Below are 25,000 nucleotides of genomic sequence, written 5' to 3' on the forward strand. Positions count from 1 at the left end.
ACTGGCTGTCTGCTGCAGTGTGAAAGTTGTCAGTCTTGTGTTTTTTAATCAGAACGTCTGATGTTGAATTAATATTGATTCCTCTGCAGTCCATTACAACTTGTTTTCCCTTCTTCTTCTCCTTCTTCTTCTGCTTCTTCTACTTCTTCTGCTTCTTCTGCTTCTTCTACTTCTTCTGCTTCTTCTTCTTCTGCTTCTTCTTCTGCTTCTGCTTCTCCTTCTTCTTCTGCTCCTTCTTCTTCTTCTTCTTCTGCTTCTTCTTCTTCTGCTTCTTCTTCTTCTGCTTCTTCTGCTTCTCCTTCTTCTTCTGCTTCTTCTACTTCTTCTGCTTCTTCTGCTTCTTCTGCTTCTTCTTCTTCTTCTGCTTCTTCTTCTTCTGCTTCTTCTGCTTCTCCTTCTTCTTCTGCTTCTTCTACTTCTTCTGCTTCTTCTGCTTCTTCTTCTTCTGCTTCTTCTTCTTCTTCTTCTGCTTCTTCTTCTTCTGCTTCTTCTTCTGCTTCTTCTTCTTCTTAATCTCTAATTGTTTATCCAACTCAATCACCAGAATAAATGTTGGCAACGTACTTTTCTGTAAAAACCACAGATACGTTAAAACTTTACTTTTCTTTACATTCAGTTTTCTATTTCAATGATGTGCTTTTGTTCTGGTTAGTTCTGGTTTGGTTTCCCATTAGATATATCCAGTTTTGGTTGCCACAAACACGGCTGGAGTTGTCCTGACTTCCAGGTAAATGTCCTGTTTTTGTCACAACAGGCACCTGGAAATGTCCCGATGTCTCCTTCGGTGGTCAAATCCACCTTCATCCCGTCCACCTCCAAATATTAAAGTCAGCGTAGATCAGCAGTATTTTGCATTACCTCCCGTCAGAATCTGTCTCTGAGATCCATTCTGTCCTGAGTTAAGTTTAATATGTGTGAGGGGCTGAAGACGGGCCTGTTTTACTTCCAGCTGTATTAGCGGTCGATAAAACAACAAAGATGATTTTTATTTGCCTCTTTTCAGCCGACACTCTTGAAATCAGCACACTCCCTCGGTGTGAACAGATCTGGGTCCTTCAGCTGAGAAATGTTCAGAGCGGAGCCGCGGTATTAAAATGGCTGCTTACTGCCGGCTGTAAACGCTGCTGGAAAAATGAATGGAGGATATTTATAATAAATATACTTTTATTATGGCTGCAGGCTCGTATATTAGTGTTTAGTGGAGAGAGGATCCTCTCACCCTCCCCCTCACTCTCTCCTGGTCTTCTCTCTCGTCTTCTCTCTTCCTACCAAAACTCTCTTTATTTAAATTCACACTCACACTGGCTTCACTCACTAAATCCAGCGGCGCCTCTGACCCAAGAAGCTTCTACAAATCATCGGTTCTGAGTACAAACGGGTCGGACTGCAGACCAACACCCACTGGAAGTTAGCGCAGTCTGTCAGTGAGGCGTCTCTCCTCGTTATTTTCTGTCACACAACAACAAGATGCTGGTTTTGAGCTAAAGTCCGTCATCACCCACTCAGCTTCACCACCTGCAGATGTTTGTCTTCCTACAGAAAGCAACACAACAGAAATACTGACTAATTAGCACGAAACACAAAGTTCAGCTGAGGCTGATGGGCAGATTTGCAGGTGAAGTTTTGCAAAACGTGTCGTATCAGCTTCACATTACATGTTTGTAAGATGACTTCACTGTCAAGGCGTGGGCGGGTCGATGATCTGGCAAGCCAGAGACCACTGTTGGGACTGTGTTTCTACATTTGTAAGCGTGAAACCACTGGATGTTTTTGAGGAGACGTCCAGGCGTTTTCCAGCCGACTGGCTATTTTTGACATAATAGAAGGACATTTCTGATGTTGAGACGATTCAGACATGTTTGTGGCAAGAAACCCAAAGCTGGTAAACATCTGGATGTTTTCAGATGTGTTTGTGGCAACAAAACTTGATATTTTTGACGACATGTTGGGACATTTTCCAGCTGTGTTGGTTGTGAAATATTCTGACAGTCTTGACAAGACGCTGGGACATTTCCAGCCAGGTTTGTGGTGACAAAACCAGACTTTTGATGAGTCATTGGGACATTTTCCAGATGTATTTGTGGCAACAAAACTGGACATTTTTGACAAGATAGACGGACATTTGGTGGAAACAGATCTGCATGTTTTTCACAAGATGTTCAAACATGTTTGTGACAAGAAGACCAGATTTTTAATGAGACATTGGGACTTTTCCAGCTTTATTTTGACAAGATAGAAGGACATTTCTAGTTGTGTTGGTGGAAACAAATCCACACATTTTTCACAAGATGTCGAGCCATGTTTGTGGCAAGAAGACCAGTGCTGGTAAACATCTGGATGTTTTTCAGATGTGTTTGTGGCAACAAAACTTGATATTTTTGACGACATGTTGGGACATTTTCCAGCTGTGTTGGTTGTGAAATATTATGACAGTATTGACAAGACGCTGGGACATTTCCAGCCAGATCTGTGGCGACAAAACCAGATTTTTAATGAGACATTGGGACATTTTCCAGCTGTATTTGTGGGTGTTTTTAAAGAGATGTTGGGACAATGTTGGCCAGATTTGTGGCAACAAAACCGGATATGTTTAATCAGCCGTTGGGACATTTTCCAGATGTGTTGGTTGTGAAATATTTTGACGGTATTGACAAGGTGCTGGGACATTTCCACAGATAGACAGAAGTTACATCACTGCATCCTGTCCAAAGAAAAATTTATTACTTTGAAAGAATACTGTACTCGAGTACTCGAGGGCATCATGTATATGTACAGTTGTTGTACTTTTTAAAATTGTCATTTTTATGTAAACCAGACACACAAACATGACTTTAAACCACTTCAGGGTGTCTGTCATCCACATGCATAAAGAAATGTGGCCTCACACACATTCACACACACTTAGTGTAACCTCCAGGGCTGCAAGTGTGTGTGTGTGTGTGTGTGTGTGTGTGTGTGTGTGTGTGTGTGTGTGTGTGTGTGTGTGTGTGTGTGTGTGTGTGTGTGTGTGTGTGTGTGTGTGTGTGTGTGTGTGTGTGTGTGTGTGTGTGTGTGTGTGTGTGTGTGTGTCTTTGCCTTTTTGCCCTAAGGACCTTTCTGTCTGATGGATGAGATTCAGCCTCGAGCACACACACACACACACACACACACACACACTGTATGAGTCATTAACACACTAAACAAATTAAATCTTCTCAATAGAAGGAATAAGCAGCGGTGGACGTATTAGCATGAGAAACACGATAAAAGTGCTCCTCCATTGTGTCCTTATCACACTCCCATAATGCACTGGGAGGCAGGGATTGGCCCCGGCGTTTGGACGTTCGACACCGGGCTTATCGGCGTCTGGGGCCCCTCACTCTAAACGTTCAAAGAGCGCCATTGTTGTGAGATTGCGGGAGAACAGAGGAGAGATTTTCGGGTTCTTAGAGCACTCGGTGGATTTTGTGAACGAGCGAGCGAGCTGGAGAATGAATGACTGAAAGACAGAGAGAGAGAGAGAGACGACTGATTAGACCGATAAAAACTGAAAGAGGGACAGAGAGCAGACAAACAGATCAGCTGGTGGCCTGAATCTGTGTGTTGTGAGTCCATGCCGGTGTGTGTTTGTGTGTCACAATGATTTCATCGCATTTCGTTTCTCTCTGTATGAAATGTGGATGTTCGCTGTGTGTGTGCGTCTATAAACTTTCTAAACTGAAGATGTTTCTGAGCCTCTCCTGTCCATCACTTCATTAGTCGGTCCGTCAGTCTTTCAGATGTTCAACGTCCCAAAAGAAAAAGATTCATGTTTAAGTTCAGCTGGAGTCGATGACAGCCCACTGCTTTGAATAAACTGCGTGATCGGCTCGCTAGCATGTTAGCTATTAGCTCAGCAGCCACAGTGGATCACCACTTGACCCTGAGGTCCAACACGTGGATCTTTTCAGCATCTCCTGAGACGATGAGGATGGATTCTGGTTAAAACTCACTCCCGTCAGCCCCGGCTGTACTGATCCAGGCCCGAGATGAAGCAGCTCGCTGATGATCGGACACGTTCAACAGATCGAACGCAAACATTGTTGTTCTCTCTGAGCTGCTCTGAGCCCCTGCAGCTGCCCCTGGAAAACCCTGTTTACCCTCTGCCTGGAAATATCCGCTGAACCAACACGCCGGCATGAAGCCCTGCAGACTGACTTAAGCCTGTGTGTGTGTGTGTGTGTGTGTGTGTGTGTGTGTGTGTGTGTGTGTGTGTGTGTGTGTGTGTGTGTGTGTGCGCATCCCATGACTCCGTACAGTACCCAGAATGCACCTCACCCACACTCATCACTCCTGAGAGAGGGAGAGGGATCAGTTGTGCAAAAAAAAGTGAAAGATGATGAACGACAAAACACCACACAGGTGTGTGTGTGTGTGTGTGTGTGTGTGTGTGTGTGTGTGTTTCAGGTTTTGCTTTAACAAGTCAGCAGGTTGAAGAAGCTTGAATGATCAGGGACACTGAGACAGACGGTGTGTGTGTGTGTGTGTGTGTGTGTATTGATCTCGGTGAAGGATCTCTTACTTCCTGTCCTTCTCAGGGGGTTAACAACACACACACACACACACACACACACACACACACACATACACACACACGCAGACGCTCTTCAGTGTCCAGTGATTTATGATAGATTTGAAAAGGTCTGTTTATCCCCTCACTCACTGACACACACACACACACACACACACACACACACACACACAGATGTTGATCCCGCTGGTGAAGCTGTCTGTCGGTGCAGCACTGACCGTGTTAAGCTGTCTGCAACAACCAGAATAAACATTCAAACTTTAAGTTTCTTTAAGTTCAATTTTCAATTTCATGTTGTGACGACCTCGTTTTAATATTCTGCTGATGTTTAGGCACAAAAACCTCCTGGTCAGGGTCAGAAAAACATCATGTCTGGCTTTGAATGTCTGGTTCTGTCGCCACAAACACGGCTGGAAAATGTCCCGACGTCTCGTTAATAAATATCAGTAACGAGCTGTGACTCCAGCACCGTCGCCTCCACCTCTGGACATGAGCGTCAGCTGAGATACATGTTGAGTAAACGTGATATGAGACGCATCAGAAACACAATAACTCTTTTCACCTGATCTGCATTTGTAACTTTGTTGGTTTGTCACCAGGTTTACACCAAAACTAGTGAACAGACGTGTTCTCGCACTTTCTTTAACATTGTGAGATGAGATGCTTTTTTCCATTAATTACTCCGAGAATGATGCATTGATCTTAATGGGGAACAGATGTGTCAGGTGTATTTAGGCAGCTAGTATCTATGAGTGAGTTTGTTTGAGCTCTGCTGAGTGCCGTTCTCGATCTGTATGAGATCTTGATACACTTTTTGTTTTTTGAGTGGGTTGTGTGCAGACATGTTCACGGTGGAAACAGTCCACGCTGACATTTTGTGCTCGGCATGTCCTTTTGTGGAAGGTTTAGCTTCCCTGAAGAAAATCGTACTTTTTAAAATAAGGAAATATTGAATTTCAAATGATTTTGGACGATTATTGTCGCCATATCTGCGTACACAGAGGTGGGAAGCTGCAGAAGTCCACCACCACCTACAACCATTAGATCTACGACAAATCCTTCAGTTTTACTCAAAAATGGCTTGAATGCTCATCTGAAACCTTATAATGTTTGGGAAAACGCTGATTTCTGTTCATTTCCATCGTGCAGATCCTCAGAGTTATGTGGATAAAGTCTGTACACTGACGTACATCCTGCCGTGTGTTACTGAGCTGCGTTCAAGAGCAGAAGGAGGAGGTTGAAAGTGTAAATGAAAGTGTGAACACAGCGTTGATGCCCTCTGCTGGTGTTCAGTCCAGAATAATCCTGGTTACTGTACAGACAGAAACATAAAGCAGATTTAAACATTAAACAGTATAAACAAACTTAAATGATGCATTAGTTCATCTCTCATATCTGCTGCCTCTCTCTCTCTCTGTGTGTGTGTGTGTGTGTGTGTGTGTGTGTGTGTGTCTCTCGTCCAGATGATGTGATTGCTTTCAGTGGTCTGTGTTTTGTTTTGCCTAATAAATCACCATCTATCAGGGCCCGGCTGACACACACACACACACACACACACTGTGGCAAACAGTTCATAATGGACCGTTCATTTGTCATCCTCTGAGCTGTTGACAAGGAAAGTGTCCTGGATATGGGGACTGTGTGTGTGTGTGTGTGTGTGTGTGTGTGTGTGTGTGTGTGTGTGTGTGTGTGTGTGTGTGTGTGTGTGTGTGTGTGTGTGTGTGTGTGTGTGTGTGTGTGTGTGTGTGTGTTCATGCTACTCTACTGACAATAGAGATTCGCCCCCATTCATCTGACTGATAACACACTAGTGCTGTCAGCTGGAGACTCTATCCTCTCACACACACACACACACACACACACGCACACACACACATTGAGTTAGTTGTGACCCAATAATTGTGTGGAAACCTGTTTATTTTTCTACCGTACTGTAAATTGAAGTACAGTATTATACTGTTATTTTTCTAACCATGCTGGTCATTTAATTTTACTTGACATCATATTTTCCCAGAATGCATTGTGAATGGACAGTAATATACTGCACACAGTGTAAACAGTAAGAAACAGTAATAACACTGTGAAAACAGCATAAATCATTAACATTATGTTCATTGTTCTCATACTTTGTTTTGCTGCTGCGACACAAAACATTTTTCTTGTGTTTGACTCGTGTTCGTGCAGAAGTTTCTGAGGAGTCGGTCCGGCTGTGATGTTTTCTTTTATCTCACGATACTGCAGAGCGTTCAGTGGATTTCAGGAAGCTTCTCAAACGTTTCTGCTCGTCATCTGTAGAGGAAGTAAAGTTACCGAGCAGAGTTTTGTGCTCGCGTCCGTCGCCTCTCCTCGCTCCTCTAACAGAGGCCGACGCCCCATGAATCATTAACAGCGGAGTAATTATGCACTATCAAACTTGGAATATTACCCCACTTAGCTAATGTTTAATGCTGTAATTAATTCTGAACCCTGCGAGCCAACATCAATTTATTTGATTAGTACTTTACAAAGTCACACAGAGGTTTTTTACTGTTTTGAGGTGTGTGTGTGTGTGTGTGTGTGTGTGTGTGTGTGTGTGTGTGGCTTTAAAATGTTTCCATATTAATTAAAGAGTGATCCAGAGGGTGAGAAGCTGATTAATGGGAATTCAACGCTTCAGTTTTCATGTCTTTTATTTGCTGTTGTTCTCCTTCACAATCAGACAAAAGAGGTTCCTGTTCTTATTTCACATATTGTTTAATTCAGTTTAACAGATTCCTCAAACTGGACATGATGTAGTGAGTCAGCTGAGTCAGCGATCGACTCAGTGACCACGTACAGTTAGTAATTAAAGGAGCACGCTGTAGTTTTGGGGAAGAAGAGAAAGATCTTCATTGGCTGATTTTTTTTTCGTCTGCCTCTTTGTTTTCATGACTGAATAAACTGAATAAACAAACTGAGCTTAAAGGACGACACAATTTATATGTGGCGGACCCTGCCACATATAAACTCTGATACTCAACAAGCTGAATCAGGACTTCTACTTTTTGTACGCAAGTATCATGGTTCATGGGTGTTAAGCTATACAACCATACCAGACTTTGGTAGAGAGGAAACTTATTTTGGTGTTTTCTCTCTTTCCTTTGTCGACTGTTGTGTTTTAAATAAAGGTTGAAACCCGCTGAACAGTCTCAGTGATATAACATTTACACTGCAGTAATTACAGCTGACAGCAGCCTCCTCTAACAAACACACACATCCTAAAATATGGAGTAGAGACTGATAAGAGAGGCAGGACGGATATCAACACACACACACACACACACTTTGATTCACACCAACACACTCGCTTTACATTCACTCACATTCACAAACTCTCTCTCTCTGTCGGACGTGTTATCGCCGTCACTCTTATTGTCTTTTGTCACTCGATGTCCTTGTCTCGGAGGACGAGTGAAGTGATAACGCCGTCGTTTCTGTTGTGTTTTAATAAGTTTTATCTGAAGACTTTAAACAGACAAACAACGTCAAAACCGAACCTGACGGGACTGTTGAGTTTTCAGCGCGGAGGTCATCCGGCCGCTTCTCAGCTGCAGATATCAACGATGTTTAGCAGGAAGTAATCGATTACTGAGGAATTTCCTGCATCCAATTAGTCTCCAAATCAACATTTCTCTCATAGTCTACACTTTAATTTTTCAGTTTTTTCTTTCTCTCTCTAAACATGTCCGTCCTTCGAACGTCCTCAGAATATTTCCCAGTATTTGACGAGCTTGAACCTCAAAAAGAACAAAAAAACATTATAATGCTATTAAATGACTTGGCCAACCTCTGTGTAGAAGACTGGAAGGATAACATGATGTATAGAGTCTGTGGCTGCCAAGGTTTGGTGGCTGATTAAAAACTCTCAGGTCGCCATACATCTTCAACATCTTCAACATGTGTTTGGTGAAAAACAGACTCTGGCACAAACTGAGCGTGTTCAATCAGAGTCACGTTATCTGCCAACGAAACATATTGGACCATGGAGGCAGTGATGCAGGAGCACGCTGACAAATGTGCCGAGCTTTAATTGTGTGACGCAGCCTTACAATGGTAGTTGTGGTGTTTTGATGTGGGGTTTGTGCTTTACATTGCCGTCAGACAGCCACTGACAGTCCGACCCAAACAGCTGATCTGCGGCGTAATACAGTTCCTGGCGTAGAAATACCGACGCTCTACAGTTAAGGGAAAGTAGCGCCAAAGGAAAGGGCTGTCTGACGATTATCAGGTTGGATATTCAGGATTTTCACATTTTTCTGTCTGATCGCCGACGACTTTGCAGCATCCTCTCACACAATGTCCCGCCCACAACAATATCTGATTGGTAACAAGTCACAAATAAACATTAAACGTATAAATGAACTTATTCTATCACCCGTTGTTGTTCTTCCTCCTTGATTGCTAATAATCAGTATCAAAACGGGCCCTTAAAAAGCCCTATCAATCGACTTACCCCAAAATTCCACCAGATCCGTGTCCGGTCCGTGTCCGGTCCACCACAGAAGCTGCATTGCGTATCTCCATTGCAGCTCCAACAGTCCGGACTGGGATGGCGGAGCATGGCGCATCAATTCAGTCTAATTCAGCACAGAGCAGACAGGAAGTCAGACACCGAAACAACATTAAAACATCCGGTTAATTTTCAGAATAAAACACAGAACAAAAATCTAGTCCACCCTTCTTCTTCTACTCCTTCGACCGGGAACACTGACCATTTGTCTGTTTGTTGTGTTTATAACACATACCTGTATAATTGCAATGGCGCGTGCTCCTGTAATTACCGCGGGAACTCGGTCTCTAAAACCTCTCCAGCTGTCTGGCAGTGCTGCACTCAGAACACAGCCGGTGGTGGCTGACGGATGAAGGGATCACTTCGCTCTGCAACGCTCCTGCAACCAGTGGTGTTCTGGAGTTTGACAGCGAGACTCGTCGCTACAGACAGCAGCTTCAAAAACCACTACAGAAATATCACCACTGTTATTGCTCACATGTTAACTTGCATGTCAGCTGCATTCATCCCTGAACTCTTGACTGGAGTTAATTTCTTCTCTGTGATGAATTTCCATCTCAAATCATCACTTTCACTTCGATCCCGTCTCCTTTCAGTTCTTGTACTTCAACCCATAACTTCATTTAGTGCTGACACTTCAGAACAACACACATCAGAGGTGTATAAACTGATGCTAACGCTCCATGACAACACCGATGTACCTAGCTGGAGCTTTAACTTCTTGTAGCATGTTGCTAACAAGTGTAGCTCAGTCTCACAGGAAGTTGTGTTTTCCTGATTGGACGTACAGTAATGAGCTCGCTGCCGGTCTGCTGTGTGATAATTCTCTTAAAGTGTCGTCGCAGTGACTTTCTGAATGTCTAACTCCGTCTCTGCGTTGTTCCCTCAGTGTAATTAGCTCCGACGGTGACTTTATGTAAAATAGTTTGTGCCAAGTTTTAATTGATTAAAAGTCGGCGTGTTATTTCGAGGAAGAACAATGTAGATCCAATTAGCACTGTAACGTGTAAACATGAACACTAACTCCCATGGTGCACCAGGGTCTGCGCGCCTCTCAGTGTGTGTGCGTGTGTGTGTGTGTGTGTGTGTGTGTGTGTGTGTGTGTGTGTGTGTGTGTGATTCAGTGATCAGTCTCATTTCTTAATCATCACTTTCTGCTCCAGATGAGACTTTATGAGGGGACTAAATTGCCTTAAAGGGATTTCTTATTAAAGGGATTACACCCATGTAATCCCCTTAGTCCCAGTGGACCCCCAAAAACCTGAACACACACACAAACACACACACACTCATACAGTACACACACTCATACAGTACATAACCAGATTAGCATGTGGAAATAAATGTGCACAATGTTTTTGTTACGCTACAAATGAAAACACACGTGTTAAACGACGGCGCACATCAGTCACGTGACCCCGTTGAAAATCGTGTGTATGTGCTCGTTACACAAAAAGTGTGTGTGTGTTTATAACCTTGACATGAATCAGTTTGTGCATGGTGTGTGTGTGTGTGTGTGAGTGTGTGTGTGTGTGTGTGTGTGTGTGTGTGTGTGTGTGTGTGTGAGCGTAGCGTAACGCTGTGTTTTTGGCGGCGCTCCCTCGTCTCATCCCCAATTAACGAAGACAAATCCGCTTCTATCTCCGCTAATGAGAGTCTTTAAGGTGAAGGGACTCTGTATTTATTTAATAAGAAGAAGCTTATTTATTCCATTTCCATGAGAAAGAAAAGCCGCCGCTGATTCGCTGGGGGACGGATTAGAGGAAGAGGAGGAGGAGGAGGAGGAGGAGGAGGAGGAGGGAAAGAATGAGAACGAGCTGGACGGAGAAGGAGGAGGAAGATGGTGTGAAAGAAGGAGGTGTGAGGCAGAGAAACAGGTTACAGAAGTGGGAAAGGAAGATGATGAAAGAAAGATGAGGAGTGCGGGTGGAGTTAACCTGGAGGAAGAGGATGAAGAAGAGGGACGACATCTTGTGTTGGAGGAGAAAATCAGGAGAAGGAGAAGAAATAAAGAAAGTCAAAGAGTCGAATACTTTCTAGAACTGACAGCAGGATTTAAACTTTGATTTTGGGATCAACATGAAATACAAACTAGTACATTTCAAGTGTAACCCGTCACAAAAGTCTCTGGTGGAAAACATGCTGTGAATGAACGTAATTGAGAATGTGTGTGAATTCAGCCTCCGACTGAACTCAGCACTCAGCAGAGACTCTGGTTCTGGTTCTGGTTCTGGTTCTCTGTCTCCTCTCTGTAACGTTACATTCATGGAGTACAGTACATTTCCCCTCCAGCTCCAGTCAGCAGTCAACATTACAGAACAGAAACACCTGACAATGGAGGTCACCTCCGGATCGCTGCTGCAGTCAGGCTGATAAACAGGAGTGAAGATAAATCCACTTTTTAATGCCACAAGTTAGAAAGTAACTCTGAGCTCTCCTCCTGTTGGATCAGAGCAAATCTGGGTGTTTATTCCTCCAGAAGGTCTGGATCTGCATGGACTCTCCCCAATTAAATGTACATATTGTATGTAATCTAGAAATTGCTCTAAGTGGACGTATATGCAGGTTCCTTAAACTCCTTTTCCTTTGCCAGTAAATGAGTTTGCCTTTCTGTTTTTGTTTTTCTGGTGTGTAACAGTGACAATGTTACGATAGTTACTTTTTTATATCTTGCACTCGTCTCTCCTTCAATGTCAGTGCCGATTGAACGACGTTCGAGCGCTGCTTTAACAGAGATGGATTGAAAATCATTTAAGTGCCGACATCTGTAACTCCAACGTGCATAATTACTGTCCGCCCAGGTTTCATTTGTCCATCTGTGCTGTTCGGCTCTGCAAATGCATCCTTTCCAAAAGACAAATGTCAGATTTCAGTGGGTGTTTGTGGGTTTTTTGTCCAGTTTAAAAGGGGGTAAATAAAGGATGGAGGATGAGAACCTGTGTCTTTCTCTCTGCAGGTGGAGCTGACTGGCAGCAGTGTCTTTGACTACGTCCACCCCGGCGATCACGTGGAGATGGCGGAGCAGCTCGGCATGAAGCTTCCTCCGGGCAGAGGGATGTCTCTGTCCCAGGGAGCCGTCAACGAAGACGGGGCGTCCTCGGCTTCCTCGTCGTCACACTCTGAGACGCCCGAACCAGGTATGAAACGAGGGGAGGAGGGCGGGCGGGAGTCTTTTTGCCTACAGGGGAACTGAGATCAAAATCTAAGATGTGAAACGATGGAGAGAAAGAAGAGATGCTAGACGAGAGCGGATGGAGGATGGAAGGTTATTTCTATCTTGTGAATTCGAGCTGTCAGGTTGATTGGTGGATGTTTGTAGGCTAAGCTAACTGTAGCTTCAGATTTACAGCACAGGTTTTTGCATCTAATTGTGCTCAAAACCATTGTGTGTATCTGCGTATATCCCTCGGAATGAAACCACTTTGATTTAGATGTTTCACTCTCTCACCTCGATGCCCTCTCCCCCCAACTCGTTCCCCAAATTTCCCAGCATCCCCTGCTGCAAGTTTGAATATAATTAGCGCGCCGCATTGTGAAGCCGTCGCTGCTGTAAACTGTAAAAGGACACAGTCCTCATTGGGATTCTTTGCATCGCCATTTTTTCTCTCCCTCCATCTTTTTTTCATCCCTCCATCCTCTCCTGCACCACATGTTCAAGACTTTTACCTTCCAAATGCTTTTCATCGTGCTCCTCTCTCTCTCTCTCTCTCTCTCTCTCTCTCTCTCTCTCATGCTGATGATAATTTAAGTATTAGGGGAAAATCCATTTATAAATTAAACAAAATGACTTGATATCCATCGAGTCCCTTAGTTCATCAGCCTGTTCAAACAAGGAGGGGAAGATTGGCTTCGCGGCGGCCGGGGTCTTCGGAGACGGCACGGTAATTAGATCTGCCGCGGATTTATTCTTGGCTGATTGGTGCTGCTGATGGTTGAGGGGGGGGCTTTAAATGAATTGGAGTTCCACAATTGAGGTTTTTTGTTCTTTTTTTTTGTCTTTGACTTTCTGCAAACCTCTAACCGAGCCTCCCCACGCACCAAACCAAAGACGGAGAGGATGTGAGGACATATGTGTGGTCGTCAATGTCAATTTGTCTGGAGAGACAGAAGGAAGATCTGAAACATGGACGGGTGTTTCCCCAGCGCTAATTTGCCCTAAAGATAGAAAGATATGAAGCCGTTGAAGAATAAAACACGGGGAGAGAAAAGGGTTTATATGGATGTCTGAGTGATTCCCAAAGTTAATTTGACCAGAGAGAGAAAAAGAGCAGAAAAGAAAGCAGGAGGAGGAGGAGAGGAGGACAAAGGTGTTTGTTCTCCCATGTTAATTTGTCTGGAGAGGAAGAGAGAGAAATGTGAAGAAAGAGAAAAGCGAGGCCGGGGATGTAGGGACGTGTTTGAATGTGCATGAGTGCTTAGCAATGTTAATTTGACCAGAGAAGAAGAGAGAAGAGGGAGGAGGAGGTTTCAGACGGACATGTATGAATGTGAAGGAGTGATCCCCGATGATAATGTGACCGGAGAGAGAGGGGAAGACGGAGGATTAAGATTCATGTATGTGTTCTTTAATGTTAATTTGTCTGCTGGAGGAGGAGGACGAGGAGGAGGAGGAGGGCTGGTATGAATTTGTATGAGTGTTTCCCAGGAGGAGGCGGGGCTTATATCAGGTGTCCAGGGTAACAAATCAGCTCAGCGCGAGACGATCTGTTTAAAGTCTTCGATCGACGTGAAGCTCTTCTGATTGAATCGTCAGCAGTGAGATACTGAAGAACCACAGACGTACAGACTGAAACGAGCCCTACGTTACAAAATGAAAGGGTGTCGGCGTGTTGTTTCAGGCGCTGACGGTCCAGTTTGAGTCATGAGGAGGAAACAGAAAATATTGGTTTTCTTCTTGCCAGAAAAGTCAATAAAAGCGTCCATAAAACATGTGACTTAACGTTATTTGAAGTTTTACTGGCGCTCTGTAATCACGGCGGTTTATTACGTCCTCGTGTTCTGCAAAGGTCGACGGGAAAATTAGCGCCACCGACTGTTTATCTCGATGAACCAACTCTGAATCATCACATAACAGAAGTGGATGGATACGTTCATTAATCCAGCCTGTCCTCACTCCTCACGCGTCAGATACGGCCTGTATTAAAATACCTGTATCAAAATATACATATGAATATAAAAATATGTACACGTTTCTCTACTCCTGCTTATATGTGAGCACCACAAGAAGTAAATTGCTGAAACGGTTGCTTGCTTTTATTTTTTATTTAGATTCTGTTTTCTCTTACCTTAACTTCCCAGCATCCTCCACTCCAGACGATGAGTAATGCATTTCCAGAGGCGCCTTCGTCATTAGTTTTCATTCCAGTCGATACCTGGCGAACACCACGCCTGCTAACGTGTCCGGCTGAGCCTTTCCATTTGTTTACATCGTCGTTCCTCCTCCTCCTCCTTCTTCTTCTCTTCCTCCTTGAGGCGTCTTTGTTTCGTTCGTCCTCCCTCTCCAGCACTCCTCCGTTCATCACTTGCCTCCTCCTCCGTGCACGAGGGAGTCTCGATCGATCTCTGCTGACTTTGTTTCTCTGTGAAGTTTTACACTCCGGGCCCCGCTGCATCCTTCCATATGCTAATGGTTTATAGTGGAGCTGGTTTTACGGCTGTTTGCTGCGTTTTTCTACCCGGTAACTTTATCTGGAGGACATAAAATCTTTTGAGTCATATCATTTCTGACAGTTTCAAATAAACAGGTGTAAAGAAGGTAGAGCCTTTTCACAACGATGTAGGAAACATGATGGAAAAACTGGAAGCGCAGCATGCTGAGAAATCCAAAGTTGGACCTGCTGCATCCATCAGCGGACTGCTCAGTGGAGGGTTAAGTGAACAATTGTCGTGTTTGATAAACTCCATCCATCAGAACTCCAGCAGGTTCAAACAAGCACGAAGTTGCTTCACTTCCACATAAAGTTCATCAGCCTGAATCTGATTTTTCTTGAGTTAATAACTGATCCCTCGCCGGCTGCTCTGTCATAATATATCAGACAGCTGACCCCATCGTTTTAATTACACTCACGCTCATAAAGTATTGAAATTGGAGTTAAAATATGAGCTGACCTTGGCAGAGAGAGATCTTCCCTTGAAGCTCGGCGCTGCTTTCAACACCCCTCTTGCACTTAAAGAGAGTCATCTTTAAAAGCACATGACGCAATTTGACTAATATCAGTCAAACTGAGGCTGAGAGGCTGCACGTCGCCGACCGTTCTGAAGGCTGAGTGGATGAAAATTATTACTCATGAGTGTAATTCAGAGTCTGAGTGAGAGGAGGGAAACTCTCCTGCTGCTCACTTCAGCGTCTTCATTACATATCTTCAGTTCAGGGTCGCAGGAACGTTCAGATCTCAGATCTGGGTGTTGACTTTGACCTTTGACCTCCTCACTCAAGGTGGCTTGACTGAGGAGGTCACTCAAGCCACCTGAAAACTCTGTCAGCAAAGAAGCATTCACAGGTTTTTGCATATCGCAAACTGATTTATGGCTAAAGTTTATATATTTTTGGACATAAACCATCTCATTTGAGTTTTTGCAAGAGTTTAGCTGTGAACTGAAAGTTTTGCATTTCCTGCAACATTTTCACAATTATTCCATTTGTCACTAAGGTGTTTAAACATTTAACGTGCCAGATATCCGCAAACAATCGAGCAGTTAGTTAAACCCTTGTCTTCTGTTGCTTCCTCCCAATCAAACGTGTCACTTTGTGAGACGGATAAAAGAAGGTTTTTATGAAACGAGCTGAAACCAAAGAAATGGTGCGATGCATGTGTTCTGACGGGCCATCGTTCTGAAACCCCAAAAGTCCCAAAAAAATGTCCCACTGGACCAGAATCCCATTTGTCTGACAGCCCATCATTCAACACACACGCCGTCATTCACGATGTTCGCCATGTGTCTATTAGTGTTACAATGACAATGAAGGTCACCTCCCTTCTTCCCATCATGCACGTCCGAATATACTTATATAAGATGTTAAACACAAAAAACTCGCAAAACTAATGGGTAGTACTAAAATCTGTGTCCATGTTTTACACGTGACAAACTGAGAATGAGGTAATATCAGTTTTTCAGCACACTGACAAACTGAGCCCCAGACGTATTTAGTAAACTGTCGTCAGCATACAGTGTGAGATTACGATATCAACAAATGTTGTTTACAACAAAAATATAATTTCATGTTAATCAAATTAGATATTTTGATCCAGTGTGCCAGATCCTCAAATGTCTTCTGATCGGCCGCCAAACTTTACTGAACCAAAATTCTCACGTGACCTCATGGGGAAGCAGACGTAAACAAAATGGAGATTAGTGTGATGCAACAACTCGCTGTGATGTGTTGCACTGAAAACAAAACAAAAGCAGAAGATTAAACGAGTCTGGATGAGTCGGGAGAAGTGGTCAACGTTTTTTTTTATTGTTTAGGGTGAACTGGATGCTAGTTAACGTTAGCTTCAAGGGCTAGAATGTTTAGCGTTGTTTGGCAGCACCGTCAGCTGCTCCGGGAGTCCTTTCTTTTTCGGATGTTGCATTCTGGCTCGAAAAGTACGAATGTAATCATCCAGATCTTAGATCGTAAATATCAAACATGTTTCAACGGCGGCAACGATGATTCTGTGAGCGGTTCAGGAGGCTTCAGACTGGATCTGTAAACCCGTCACAGAAAAACATGCCAGCAGCGATAAATCATTGAGGCTGAAGGCATAAAGTTTGGACAGTTCTTGATTCCTTGCTTGTTTGGTTAATTTCTCAAAAACTTGGCTCATCAAAGCAGCACTTGCTCCATCTTGAATGACGATGACGCCATGTGTTTTTTGCATTTAGCGTGTCTGATGTCAAAGTGATTTTTGAACTCACCAAGAGGGCGACATTTCAAAAACCCTCCTTCCTCACAACTGCATGACCACACGATGATGACACCTTTGACAGAAATATGAGTTTTTTACATTTCCTCATTTCCTTTGTCCCTTCTTATCTGAACTCTTTGTTCTCTGCTGCTTTAATGATCTGTTTGCCTTCAGGTTTCAACACACTTCAGACTTTGTTTGAATACACAGAGTAAAGGCCGAATATGTTCACGCTTACAACATGTTTCTGTCATGAAAAAAATCAAAAGACAACCTCCTGAATCCATGAAATTAATCTCAGTATTTCTCTCTTTTCCTGTCAAACATCTCCAACTTTTCTATCTCGAGTTAAACTTCTGGTGTTAGTCTTAGCGGACCGAGCAGCACCTGCAGTGTTTCGCCTGCTGCCTGCACGTAATTTCATTCACATTCACGCCGTCACACAGAAAAGCTCCGAGTTAATTGAGTATTTATTTCAATTTTCTCTCATCAGGGAGAAAAATTTGTTAGAAAAACACCCAAATTTCAAAGTCCTCCTGGAAGTAACAGTAATTCTGCCCTCCAGGAAAACACCATAAGTTCTCCATTATTAGCTCCTTGCAGTCTAATTGTCCGCGGCGTCCCCTTATTTCAACATCATAAGTCTTTGATTATTGTTGCTAATTACGCTATTAGCACAATGGAGGGGAATAATTCGTCATAATCGCTCACATTTATCATAATTACCCAAGTTTACAGTCACCTACGTTTAATGTCATTTAGAGCGGCCATCGGCAGCGGCTGCTGCCCAAGGACAAACTCACTGCGTGTGTGTGTGTGTGTACGCGTGTGTGTGCGTGCGTGTGTGTGTGTGTGTGTGTGTGTGTGTGTGTGTGTACGTACGTGTGTGTGTGTGTGTGTGTGTGTGTGTGTGGTGCAGAGGTGAAGCGTGTTTGTATTTGCATTTGAAATGTCACTTGGACTCCAGGACAGAAGGCAAAGGTCAGATCTGGCAGTACACACACGCACTGTCTTACACTCTCTGTGTTTGATCGTCCTTTCATCAAATCCTTCCTGATAATTTAAGTCCGACAGATTAAACTTCATCATTATTTCACAAACTGTTTTTTCTGTTAAGGTATAGTAGAAATCCCCTTCACCAAAGTGCTTTTGTTGCCTAAACCTGCAGTTCTCAGCCGTGTAGACTGACCACAGCTTTCTCCTTGTTGATGATTGGCTCGTTGCTCAGACGGATGCAATACTTTTCTTTTTTCCAAAACACACCAATAATCAGGTCACCTGCATATTTATACAGACCAAGAAAGCTGGATGATTCCACAGTGGCCATGACAGAAGCCGTGTTTCCATCAAGGAATTTTATGGAAACAAAAAGCGATTGTTCGCCCGCAATGGTGAACATTCAGCTCACATGACTGATCAGCTGTTTCCTGTCTGCATCATAATCAATGCATTTCTTCGTCATCTCCGGACAGCATGCAACACGGCCGATAGTAGCTGACATGCAAGAACAATTACAACGAAAGTAATCCCAGAAGACCTCTCTCCATCCTGTCTCCTGGTTTGTTTACCTCTCGCCTCTGTTTACTTCAGTAGCCACGTAGCCTTCACCGCTAACCCTCTGACCAAATCACACTTTATGTAGCCGAGTTCATTCGCTCAAAACAGTTCATGGAAACACACCAGATTCACATTTAGATTTTTTTGCAAGCTTTCAAAAGTTCGCTTCGAATTCGCTTGACATTTTCTGGAAACGCGGCGCCTGTGAGGACTGTAGCTGTGTTCCTGCTCCTGTACAGAAAACACACGGCAGTAACACGAAGTGGATCCTTCAGCAACACGTGGAGAGTCGGCGTGCAGCTGTTCGAGTGTTTCCTGCAACGTAAAGCGCCTCGGCCTCTTTGTCAGACCTGCTGAATGATTTCCATACAGCAGATCCTCTCGACTCGCTCGCACTGGGAGAATTAGTCACAATGGATTTAGTGAAAGTGCTCAAATTAATTAAATCAGGGTCATGAGTGTTTTTTAAAGAAAAGCAATAAAACCACTTGAGGCAAACAAAGAACTTTTCAGAGACGGAGGATTATTACTAAAGCAAAATTATCCGTTTGGTTAAGTTTTATTAAACTGCCGCCCGCCCGCCGCCGCGCTAAATGGAATCTTTAGAGTACACAATAGCCAATCACAGGCTATTATTATTAGAGTTTTCTAATTAGGCTCCTTAACGAGGACGGGGCTGTTTACAATGGAGCCGGAGCTGCTCAGATAACGCCGGCAGAGGACAGGGCGACTCCGGACGGCAAATAAAGCGCTCCTCTCTGCTATCTGTCTGTCACCACGGCGATAACACGGGAACTTCTCAAGGTCCAAGACTCAACTTTTAATTTGTGGAGAGGCATCAAGGGTGTGTGTGTGTGTGTGTGTGTGTGTGTGTGTGTGTGTGTGTGTGTGTGCTCAAGCCAACAAAGTTTAAAGAGGAGGACGGTGTGTTTGATGTGATGAAGAGGTGTGTGTGTGTGTGTGTGTGTGTGTGTGTGTGTGTGTGTGTGTGTGTGTGTGTGTGTGTGTTTAAGTTTTAACACGACAGGCAGAGAAAAGACTTTTTAAAAGACGATGTGATGGATGTTAAAAGAAAGGAAGGAAGGAAAACAGGAAGGTGACGGAAGGGACAGGAAGTAGAAGAGTAACTAAGTACATTTACTGAAGTACAATGTTGAGGTACTCGTACATCTCAGAGGTGAATATTGTACTTTTTACTATGTTTATTTGATTACTTGGTAACTTTGCAGATTCGGGTTAATAATACGACATATAGTCAACAGAAAAATAAAGATGTTTTATGGCACAACAAAACAATTAATACAATAATATACATTCTGCACATTGAGTACTTTAAGTTTATTTGAAGCTAATACTACAATGCTTTACTTCTACTTTCATTAAATTGTGGCTGCAGGAACTTTACTTGAATTATTCTACATGGTGGTAAGAGAGTGAGTGAAGGAAAGAAAGAAAGAAAGAAAGAAAGAAAGAAAGAAAGAGGGAAAGAAGGAAACACAGAGGGAAGGAAGGAAGGAAGGAAGGAAGGAAGGAAGGAAGGAAAATTCTCCAAATTCAAATTTCTTGTGTTCGCTTCATTCCAGCGGCGCCTTTTCCCGTCACGTCGTTGACTTTGTGATGTCGACGTGTCAATAATTCACCTGCCGTTCGGTCTGATGCCTCATTAGTGTTTTTATCTCCTGAAGCTCGTCTGGCGATCAGAGCCGACGGCGGCGTCTCCTCCTCAAACTCAGTAAAAGTCTGATGGTGTGAGGCGACATGTGTGCGTCTGTTCCGTCTGATCAGAGACAATAAGTCGTAGTTTGTGTTCATCAGAAGCCGGAGCGGCTCTTCACAGACGTGTTTGTGAAACCAGTTAGCAGCTCGATGAACACGGCCGCCGCGTCTATTCCTCCTCACGCCTTCCTCTGATTACGGATGCTAATCTGCTCAGTCCGTCCATCTGTCCCTCTCTCCGCCGCCGCCTGGATTCAATTACACCCAACACACTCCTCGCTCTGTTATCCTCGCCCTCTGTTTCTTCTTCGTCCCTATTCTTCTTCTTCTTGTGTTTTTTTTTTTCATACTTCCCTTTCTTGTTTGGTCGTCTTTTATCTGGGGACGCCGCTGTCGTCTCGCCAAACACGAACCGAGAGGCGACAAGAGAGAGCGAGAGAAATTAAAAGAGAGGAAATAAGGACTTGGAGAAACAAAGGACGAAGAGCGAGCGATGGAGATGAAAACTAAATCGAACAGAGAGAGAGTGGAGGTGTGATGGACTGCGGCCATTTATTAAAGTCTGAATATTCAGATGTAGTCGAGCTTCCTGTCACTGAACCACCGACACCTCAGAGGGAAACTTCTCCTCCTTCTGAAGCTAAATAATGTCCGTCAACGAAGGACCGCCTCCTCTGTGAACTAACCACAGCATCACCAGACTCCCTTAATAAATCATGCGATTTTAAGAGTTGACGAGTGAGAAGAAAACGTAACAAACTTTGTGAAACCGCCACGGCAAAATTCTCAATCATTGGTGCCTTCTTCTAAATTCGGCCATACCGGCCCGACTGCTTGTGATCGGATCAGCCAGAATATTGTCACCAAATGTGAGCAGCCTCTGTGTTGCATTGTGGGTAATGTAGGCTCCAGAGAGATCCCGTTGTGTTTGCCGTTAGCTTCAGTGTTTGTCTTGTGATCGAGGTGTTTTCAGAGTAAATGCCACACGAGGAGCCGCCGGACGCTGCGTTCAGGCGCCCGTCCTCTCTGCGGGAAATCTGATATTTGTGATATTTGTTGTGTTTGTTTATATTTACGTTTTTTGTTTTCTCTCTGATGTGTTGGAGACTGACAGCTGTGGATTTATCTCTGTGTGTGTGTGTGTGTGTGTGTGTGTGTGTGTGTGTGTGTGTGTGTGTGTGTGTGTGTGTGTGTGTGTGTGTGTGTGTGTGTGTGTTTGCAAGACTGTTTTCTTTTATTATTTCCTTTTTTTATTAAATTTTATTTACTTTTTATCTTTGTTGTGTTTTTTATTTCCTTATTTTTCTTTTGTTTTCTGCTTTTTCAATATTTTCTGTTTTATTTGAAGTTTATTTTCTCTGGTGCTTTTTTTACCTTCATGTTTTTTATTTTCTTTCATTTCAACGTGATTTGTTTCTTATTACCTCAAATCTTTCAGTGTTTCACATCCAAAAACTCAGATAAATGTTTTGTTGGTTTGCAAAGAGTTGCTGCGTTGATGTTAGCATCTTGCTACATCTGATGGTGACATGGTGAATAAAGAGGCAGTTCAGTCCAGAAGTCCAGTTTGTAGCTCGCATGTATCTGATGCATGATTTGATTGAAGGATGACAAAGAGCCAAAGACCAACTTTTATATATATTTTAAGTCTTTTCCACTTTTCCACTATTTTATTAAGACTCTTTAAAAAGCTGTTGCTCTTATATGAAGTTAAGACAGATTGACAACAGATTTCCCACAATGCAACTCACTTATCTCTTCTCGTTGGAGCCTTGCTTCTTGGTAAACCGATGCTACATTCAGGCGCTCCTCTGATCTTCCCATTTCGTGAGTTGGGAAGTCGATCTTCCGACTTGTGGGAGCGACATGAACGCTCAGAGCGTTTAAACAACACGCTGAGTGACAAGGAAGAGCAAAGGAAAGGATATAATACAACAATACAAGGTTTACTTTCTTCCACCATGTGTCGGCGTCACGTGACGACAACATGACAACTTTCTGAGATCTTGAGCTTTCAGGTGAATTTTTCAAGTCAGAAAAATGTTGAACGGAGATTTCCAACGCAGCCTTGCTGTCATATATTCACAGTGTCCAGTCCAGAGCGCTGTCACACGGGTCAGAAACTCCACTAACGCACGCTAACAGCCAACATTTACATGTACATGCTAATGTTGGTGAAAAAAATGGTATTTCCCTCTAAAGCTCCTTTCTCTCTCTGCCCATCTCACTTTTTTTCCTTTGTCTTCTTCTCTATTTCTACACCTCCTTCCACTTTCTGTCCTTTAATCACGTCTCTCTCTCTCTCTGGAAGTAATTATGCAGGTTGCAGATACAGACAATTACTTATCATCTTTCCATTATGTATGTATGCGTGTTAGTGTGTGTCTGAGTGTGTGTGTGTGTGTGTGTGTGTGTGTGTGTGAGACCTCTGACCTCGTTCAAAACAAAGACGAGCTGTCAGTCTCGTCGTCCGTATCAGAGAAAACAAATTGTCTTTTCATTTACTCTCCTCGTCTCGCTCTCCGTCCTCCCTCCTCTCATCACTCGTCTCTTCCCTTCGTGGCCAAAAGTATGTGGACGCCTCGACTACCATATGTGATGGTGTACGTTAAAACTGCGTCCACATACTTTTGGCCGTACCCTTCTTTCTCCATCTGTACTCCAGCCCCCTCTTCTATTCTCTTTCCCTCCGTCTTCTTTTCATTTCCCAAAAGAGGAAGAGGAGAAGCTAAAGACAGCTTAGAAAAGTCTTAAGAGTCCCGTCACAGGAGAAGAGAGGCGGGGGAGACGGGGGAGGCGTGGGGGAGGAAGATGAGCTGGAGGAGGGGGGGAGGTGTCTCTGCGGAGGAAAGACAGGAGGAGGAAGAGGAGAGAAAGAAAGAAAGACGAAGCCGGGATCAAGGCGTCTCCAGACTATTAGAGCGCTGTTTGATTTGAGCTCATTGTCCTGATAAGACCGTCAAAATAAAAGTCCTTTTATATCACTGCAGAGAGGGGGAGGAGGAGGAGGGGGGAGGAGGAGGGGGGAGGAAGAAGTGATGATGGCAGAGAGGAGAGAAGGTGAGGAAGAGGAGGAGGAGGAGGAGGAGTTGTTTTTACCTTTCTTTACCTTTGGTTCCCAGGCTGTTGCATTGTGGGAAAAGGCTTTGAGGAAATCTACCATCTCACACACACACACACACACACACACACACTGTACTTGTGTGTGAAAAAGTAAAACGTGTGTGTGTGTGTGTGTGTGTGTGTGTGTGTGTGTGTGTGTGTGTGTGTAATTAAACTGTGTTTTATTTTATTTTTTTACTTTTATTTCATGTTTTATTTTGTAAAATTGCTCACCTCCTCTTCCTCCTCTTTACTCTTCTCCTTCCATCTTCTTCCACCTTCCTGTTCTCCTCCTCCTCTTCCTCTTCCACCTTCCTTCCTTCCCTCCTCTTCCTCTTCCTCTTCCTCATCACCCTGCCTCCCTCTCCTCCTCCTCCACCTCCTCATGTCCCTCCTCCTGTATCCTCTCCCTCCTGCATCTCCTCCTCCTCCACCTCTTTGTTTCTTCTCTTCTTTCCTCTTCCTTTCCTTCTTTCTTTTCTTCCTCTTCTTCCTCTTCCCCTTCTTCCTCTTCCTACTCCCCTCCCTCACCTCTACATCCTCCCCTCCTCCTCCTCCTCGCCCCTTTCTTTCTACCTGTACCTCCTCCTCCACCTTCAGTAAACCGAAAAATTATCACTTGGGCTTTTCTCCCTGGCACAATTTGTCAAATCCCGGCTGATAGGAAACACACTCTATTCATAAGGCGAGTCTCGCCTCCTCCCCCGTCCTCCCCCCCTGACGGTAGCAATTCAATTACAGGCGAGGAGGCGATAGTGAGCCGGAGAGGCAGGAATATGACAGGACAGTTACAGAGTGTTTACACAATTAAACTTTCACTGACAATACGCTGTGTGTGATGAATGCCTCCACACACACACACACACACACACACACACCTCTGTGTGTGTGTGTGTGTGTGTGTGTGTGTGTGTGTGTGTGTGTGTGTGTGTGTGTGTGTGTATACTGTATATTTAGGTTGTCTGCTCTTATATATTTGTGTGTGTGTGAGCGTGCAAGCGAGCGAGCTACAGCACATTTGTCATGATTGCCTCTCGCCCGCCACCTCTCTGATGTCCCTGGGCTCCTGCTGCTGTTGCATTGTGGGTAAGAAGAGGAGGAGGTGGTGGAGGGAGGAAGTGATGGAGAAGAGAAATGAAGTTCAGCATTTTGGGGAAATGACTCACTTTGTTTTTGAGCGTGAGAAGTCGGGGGTGGAGTCGGGACACAGTTAGCTTAGCTTAGCACAAACACTGGAAACGGGTGGAAACAGCTAGCCTGGGTTCAAAAACACACACACCAACAGCTCTAAAGCCCCAGTTTGTGCTGGAGTGGGGCGTTAGGTCGTCGTCATCATGTCTGTACGAGACAAAAACTAAAACCCGTGCTGATGTGATGACCCGAGGACTCGGTCCGCAGGCCTGCAGGGTGGAGAGATGGATGCAGCCACAGATTTTATAAACGCTGTTTTCTCACTTAACATTCAATTAAACTACTTCCTGTCGCCTAAACTTTTTTGGTTGTTGAGCTGAGAAATATGGCGGCGAGTGAAAACATTTTATTCTTGAGCTTTGTGACGTTTAGACGACTTAATAAGTCTCGCTGCGTCCGTCTAAACTTCGTCTTCTGTTTGTTTTCAGCCACTTAAAGTTGCTAAATGACTGCGACATGTGTTCGTCT

The 25,000-nt window shown here is 44.0% G+C and overlaps 1 protein-coding gene across 4 annotated transcripts in view; it reads left to right on the top strand.

Moving 5' to 3' along the window:
* The window catches only part of npas3 (neuronal PAS domain protein 3), a 255,037-nt gene that overhangs the window by 201,011 nt on the left and 29,026 nt on the right, over nucleotides 1–25,000 (top strand). For all 4 annotated transcript variants that reach the window (XM_084380744.1, XM_084380745.1, XM_084380747.1 and 1 more), the window contains one exon: nucleotides 12,034–12,214. In XM_084380744.1, the coding sequence (XP_084236870.1) occupies nucleotides 12,034–12,214 (181 nt within the window). The remainder of the gene's footprint in view (nucleotides 1–12,033; nucleotides 12,215–25,000) is intronic.

Source organism: Pagrus pagrus (genome assembly GCF_965226575.1).
Source record: "Pagrus pagrus genome assembly, chromosome: 18".
NCBI lineage: Eukaryota > Metazoa > Chordata > Actinopteri > Spariformes > Sparidae > Pagrus > Pagrus pagrus.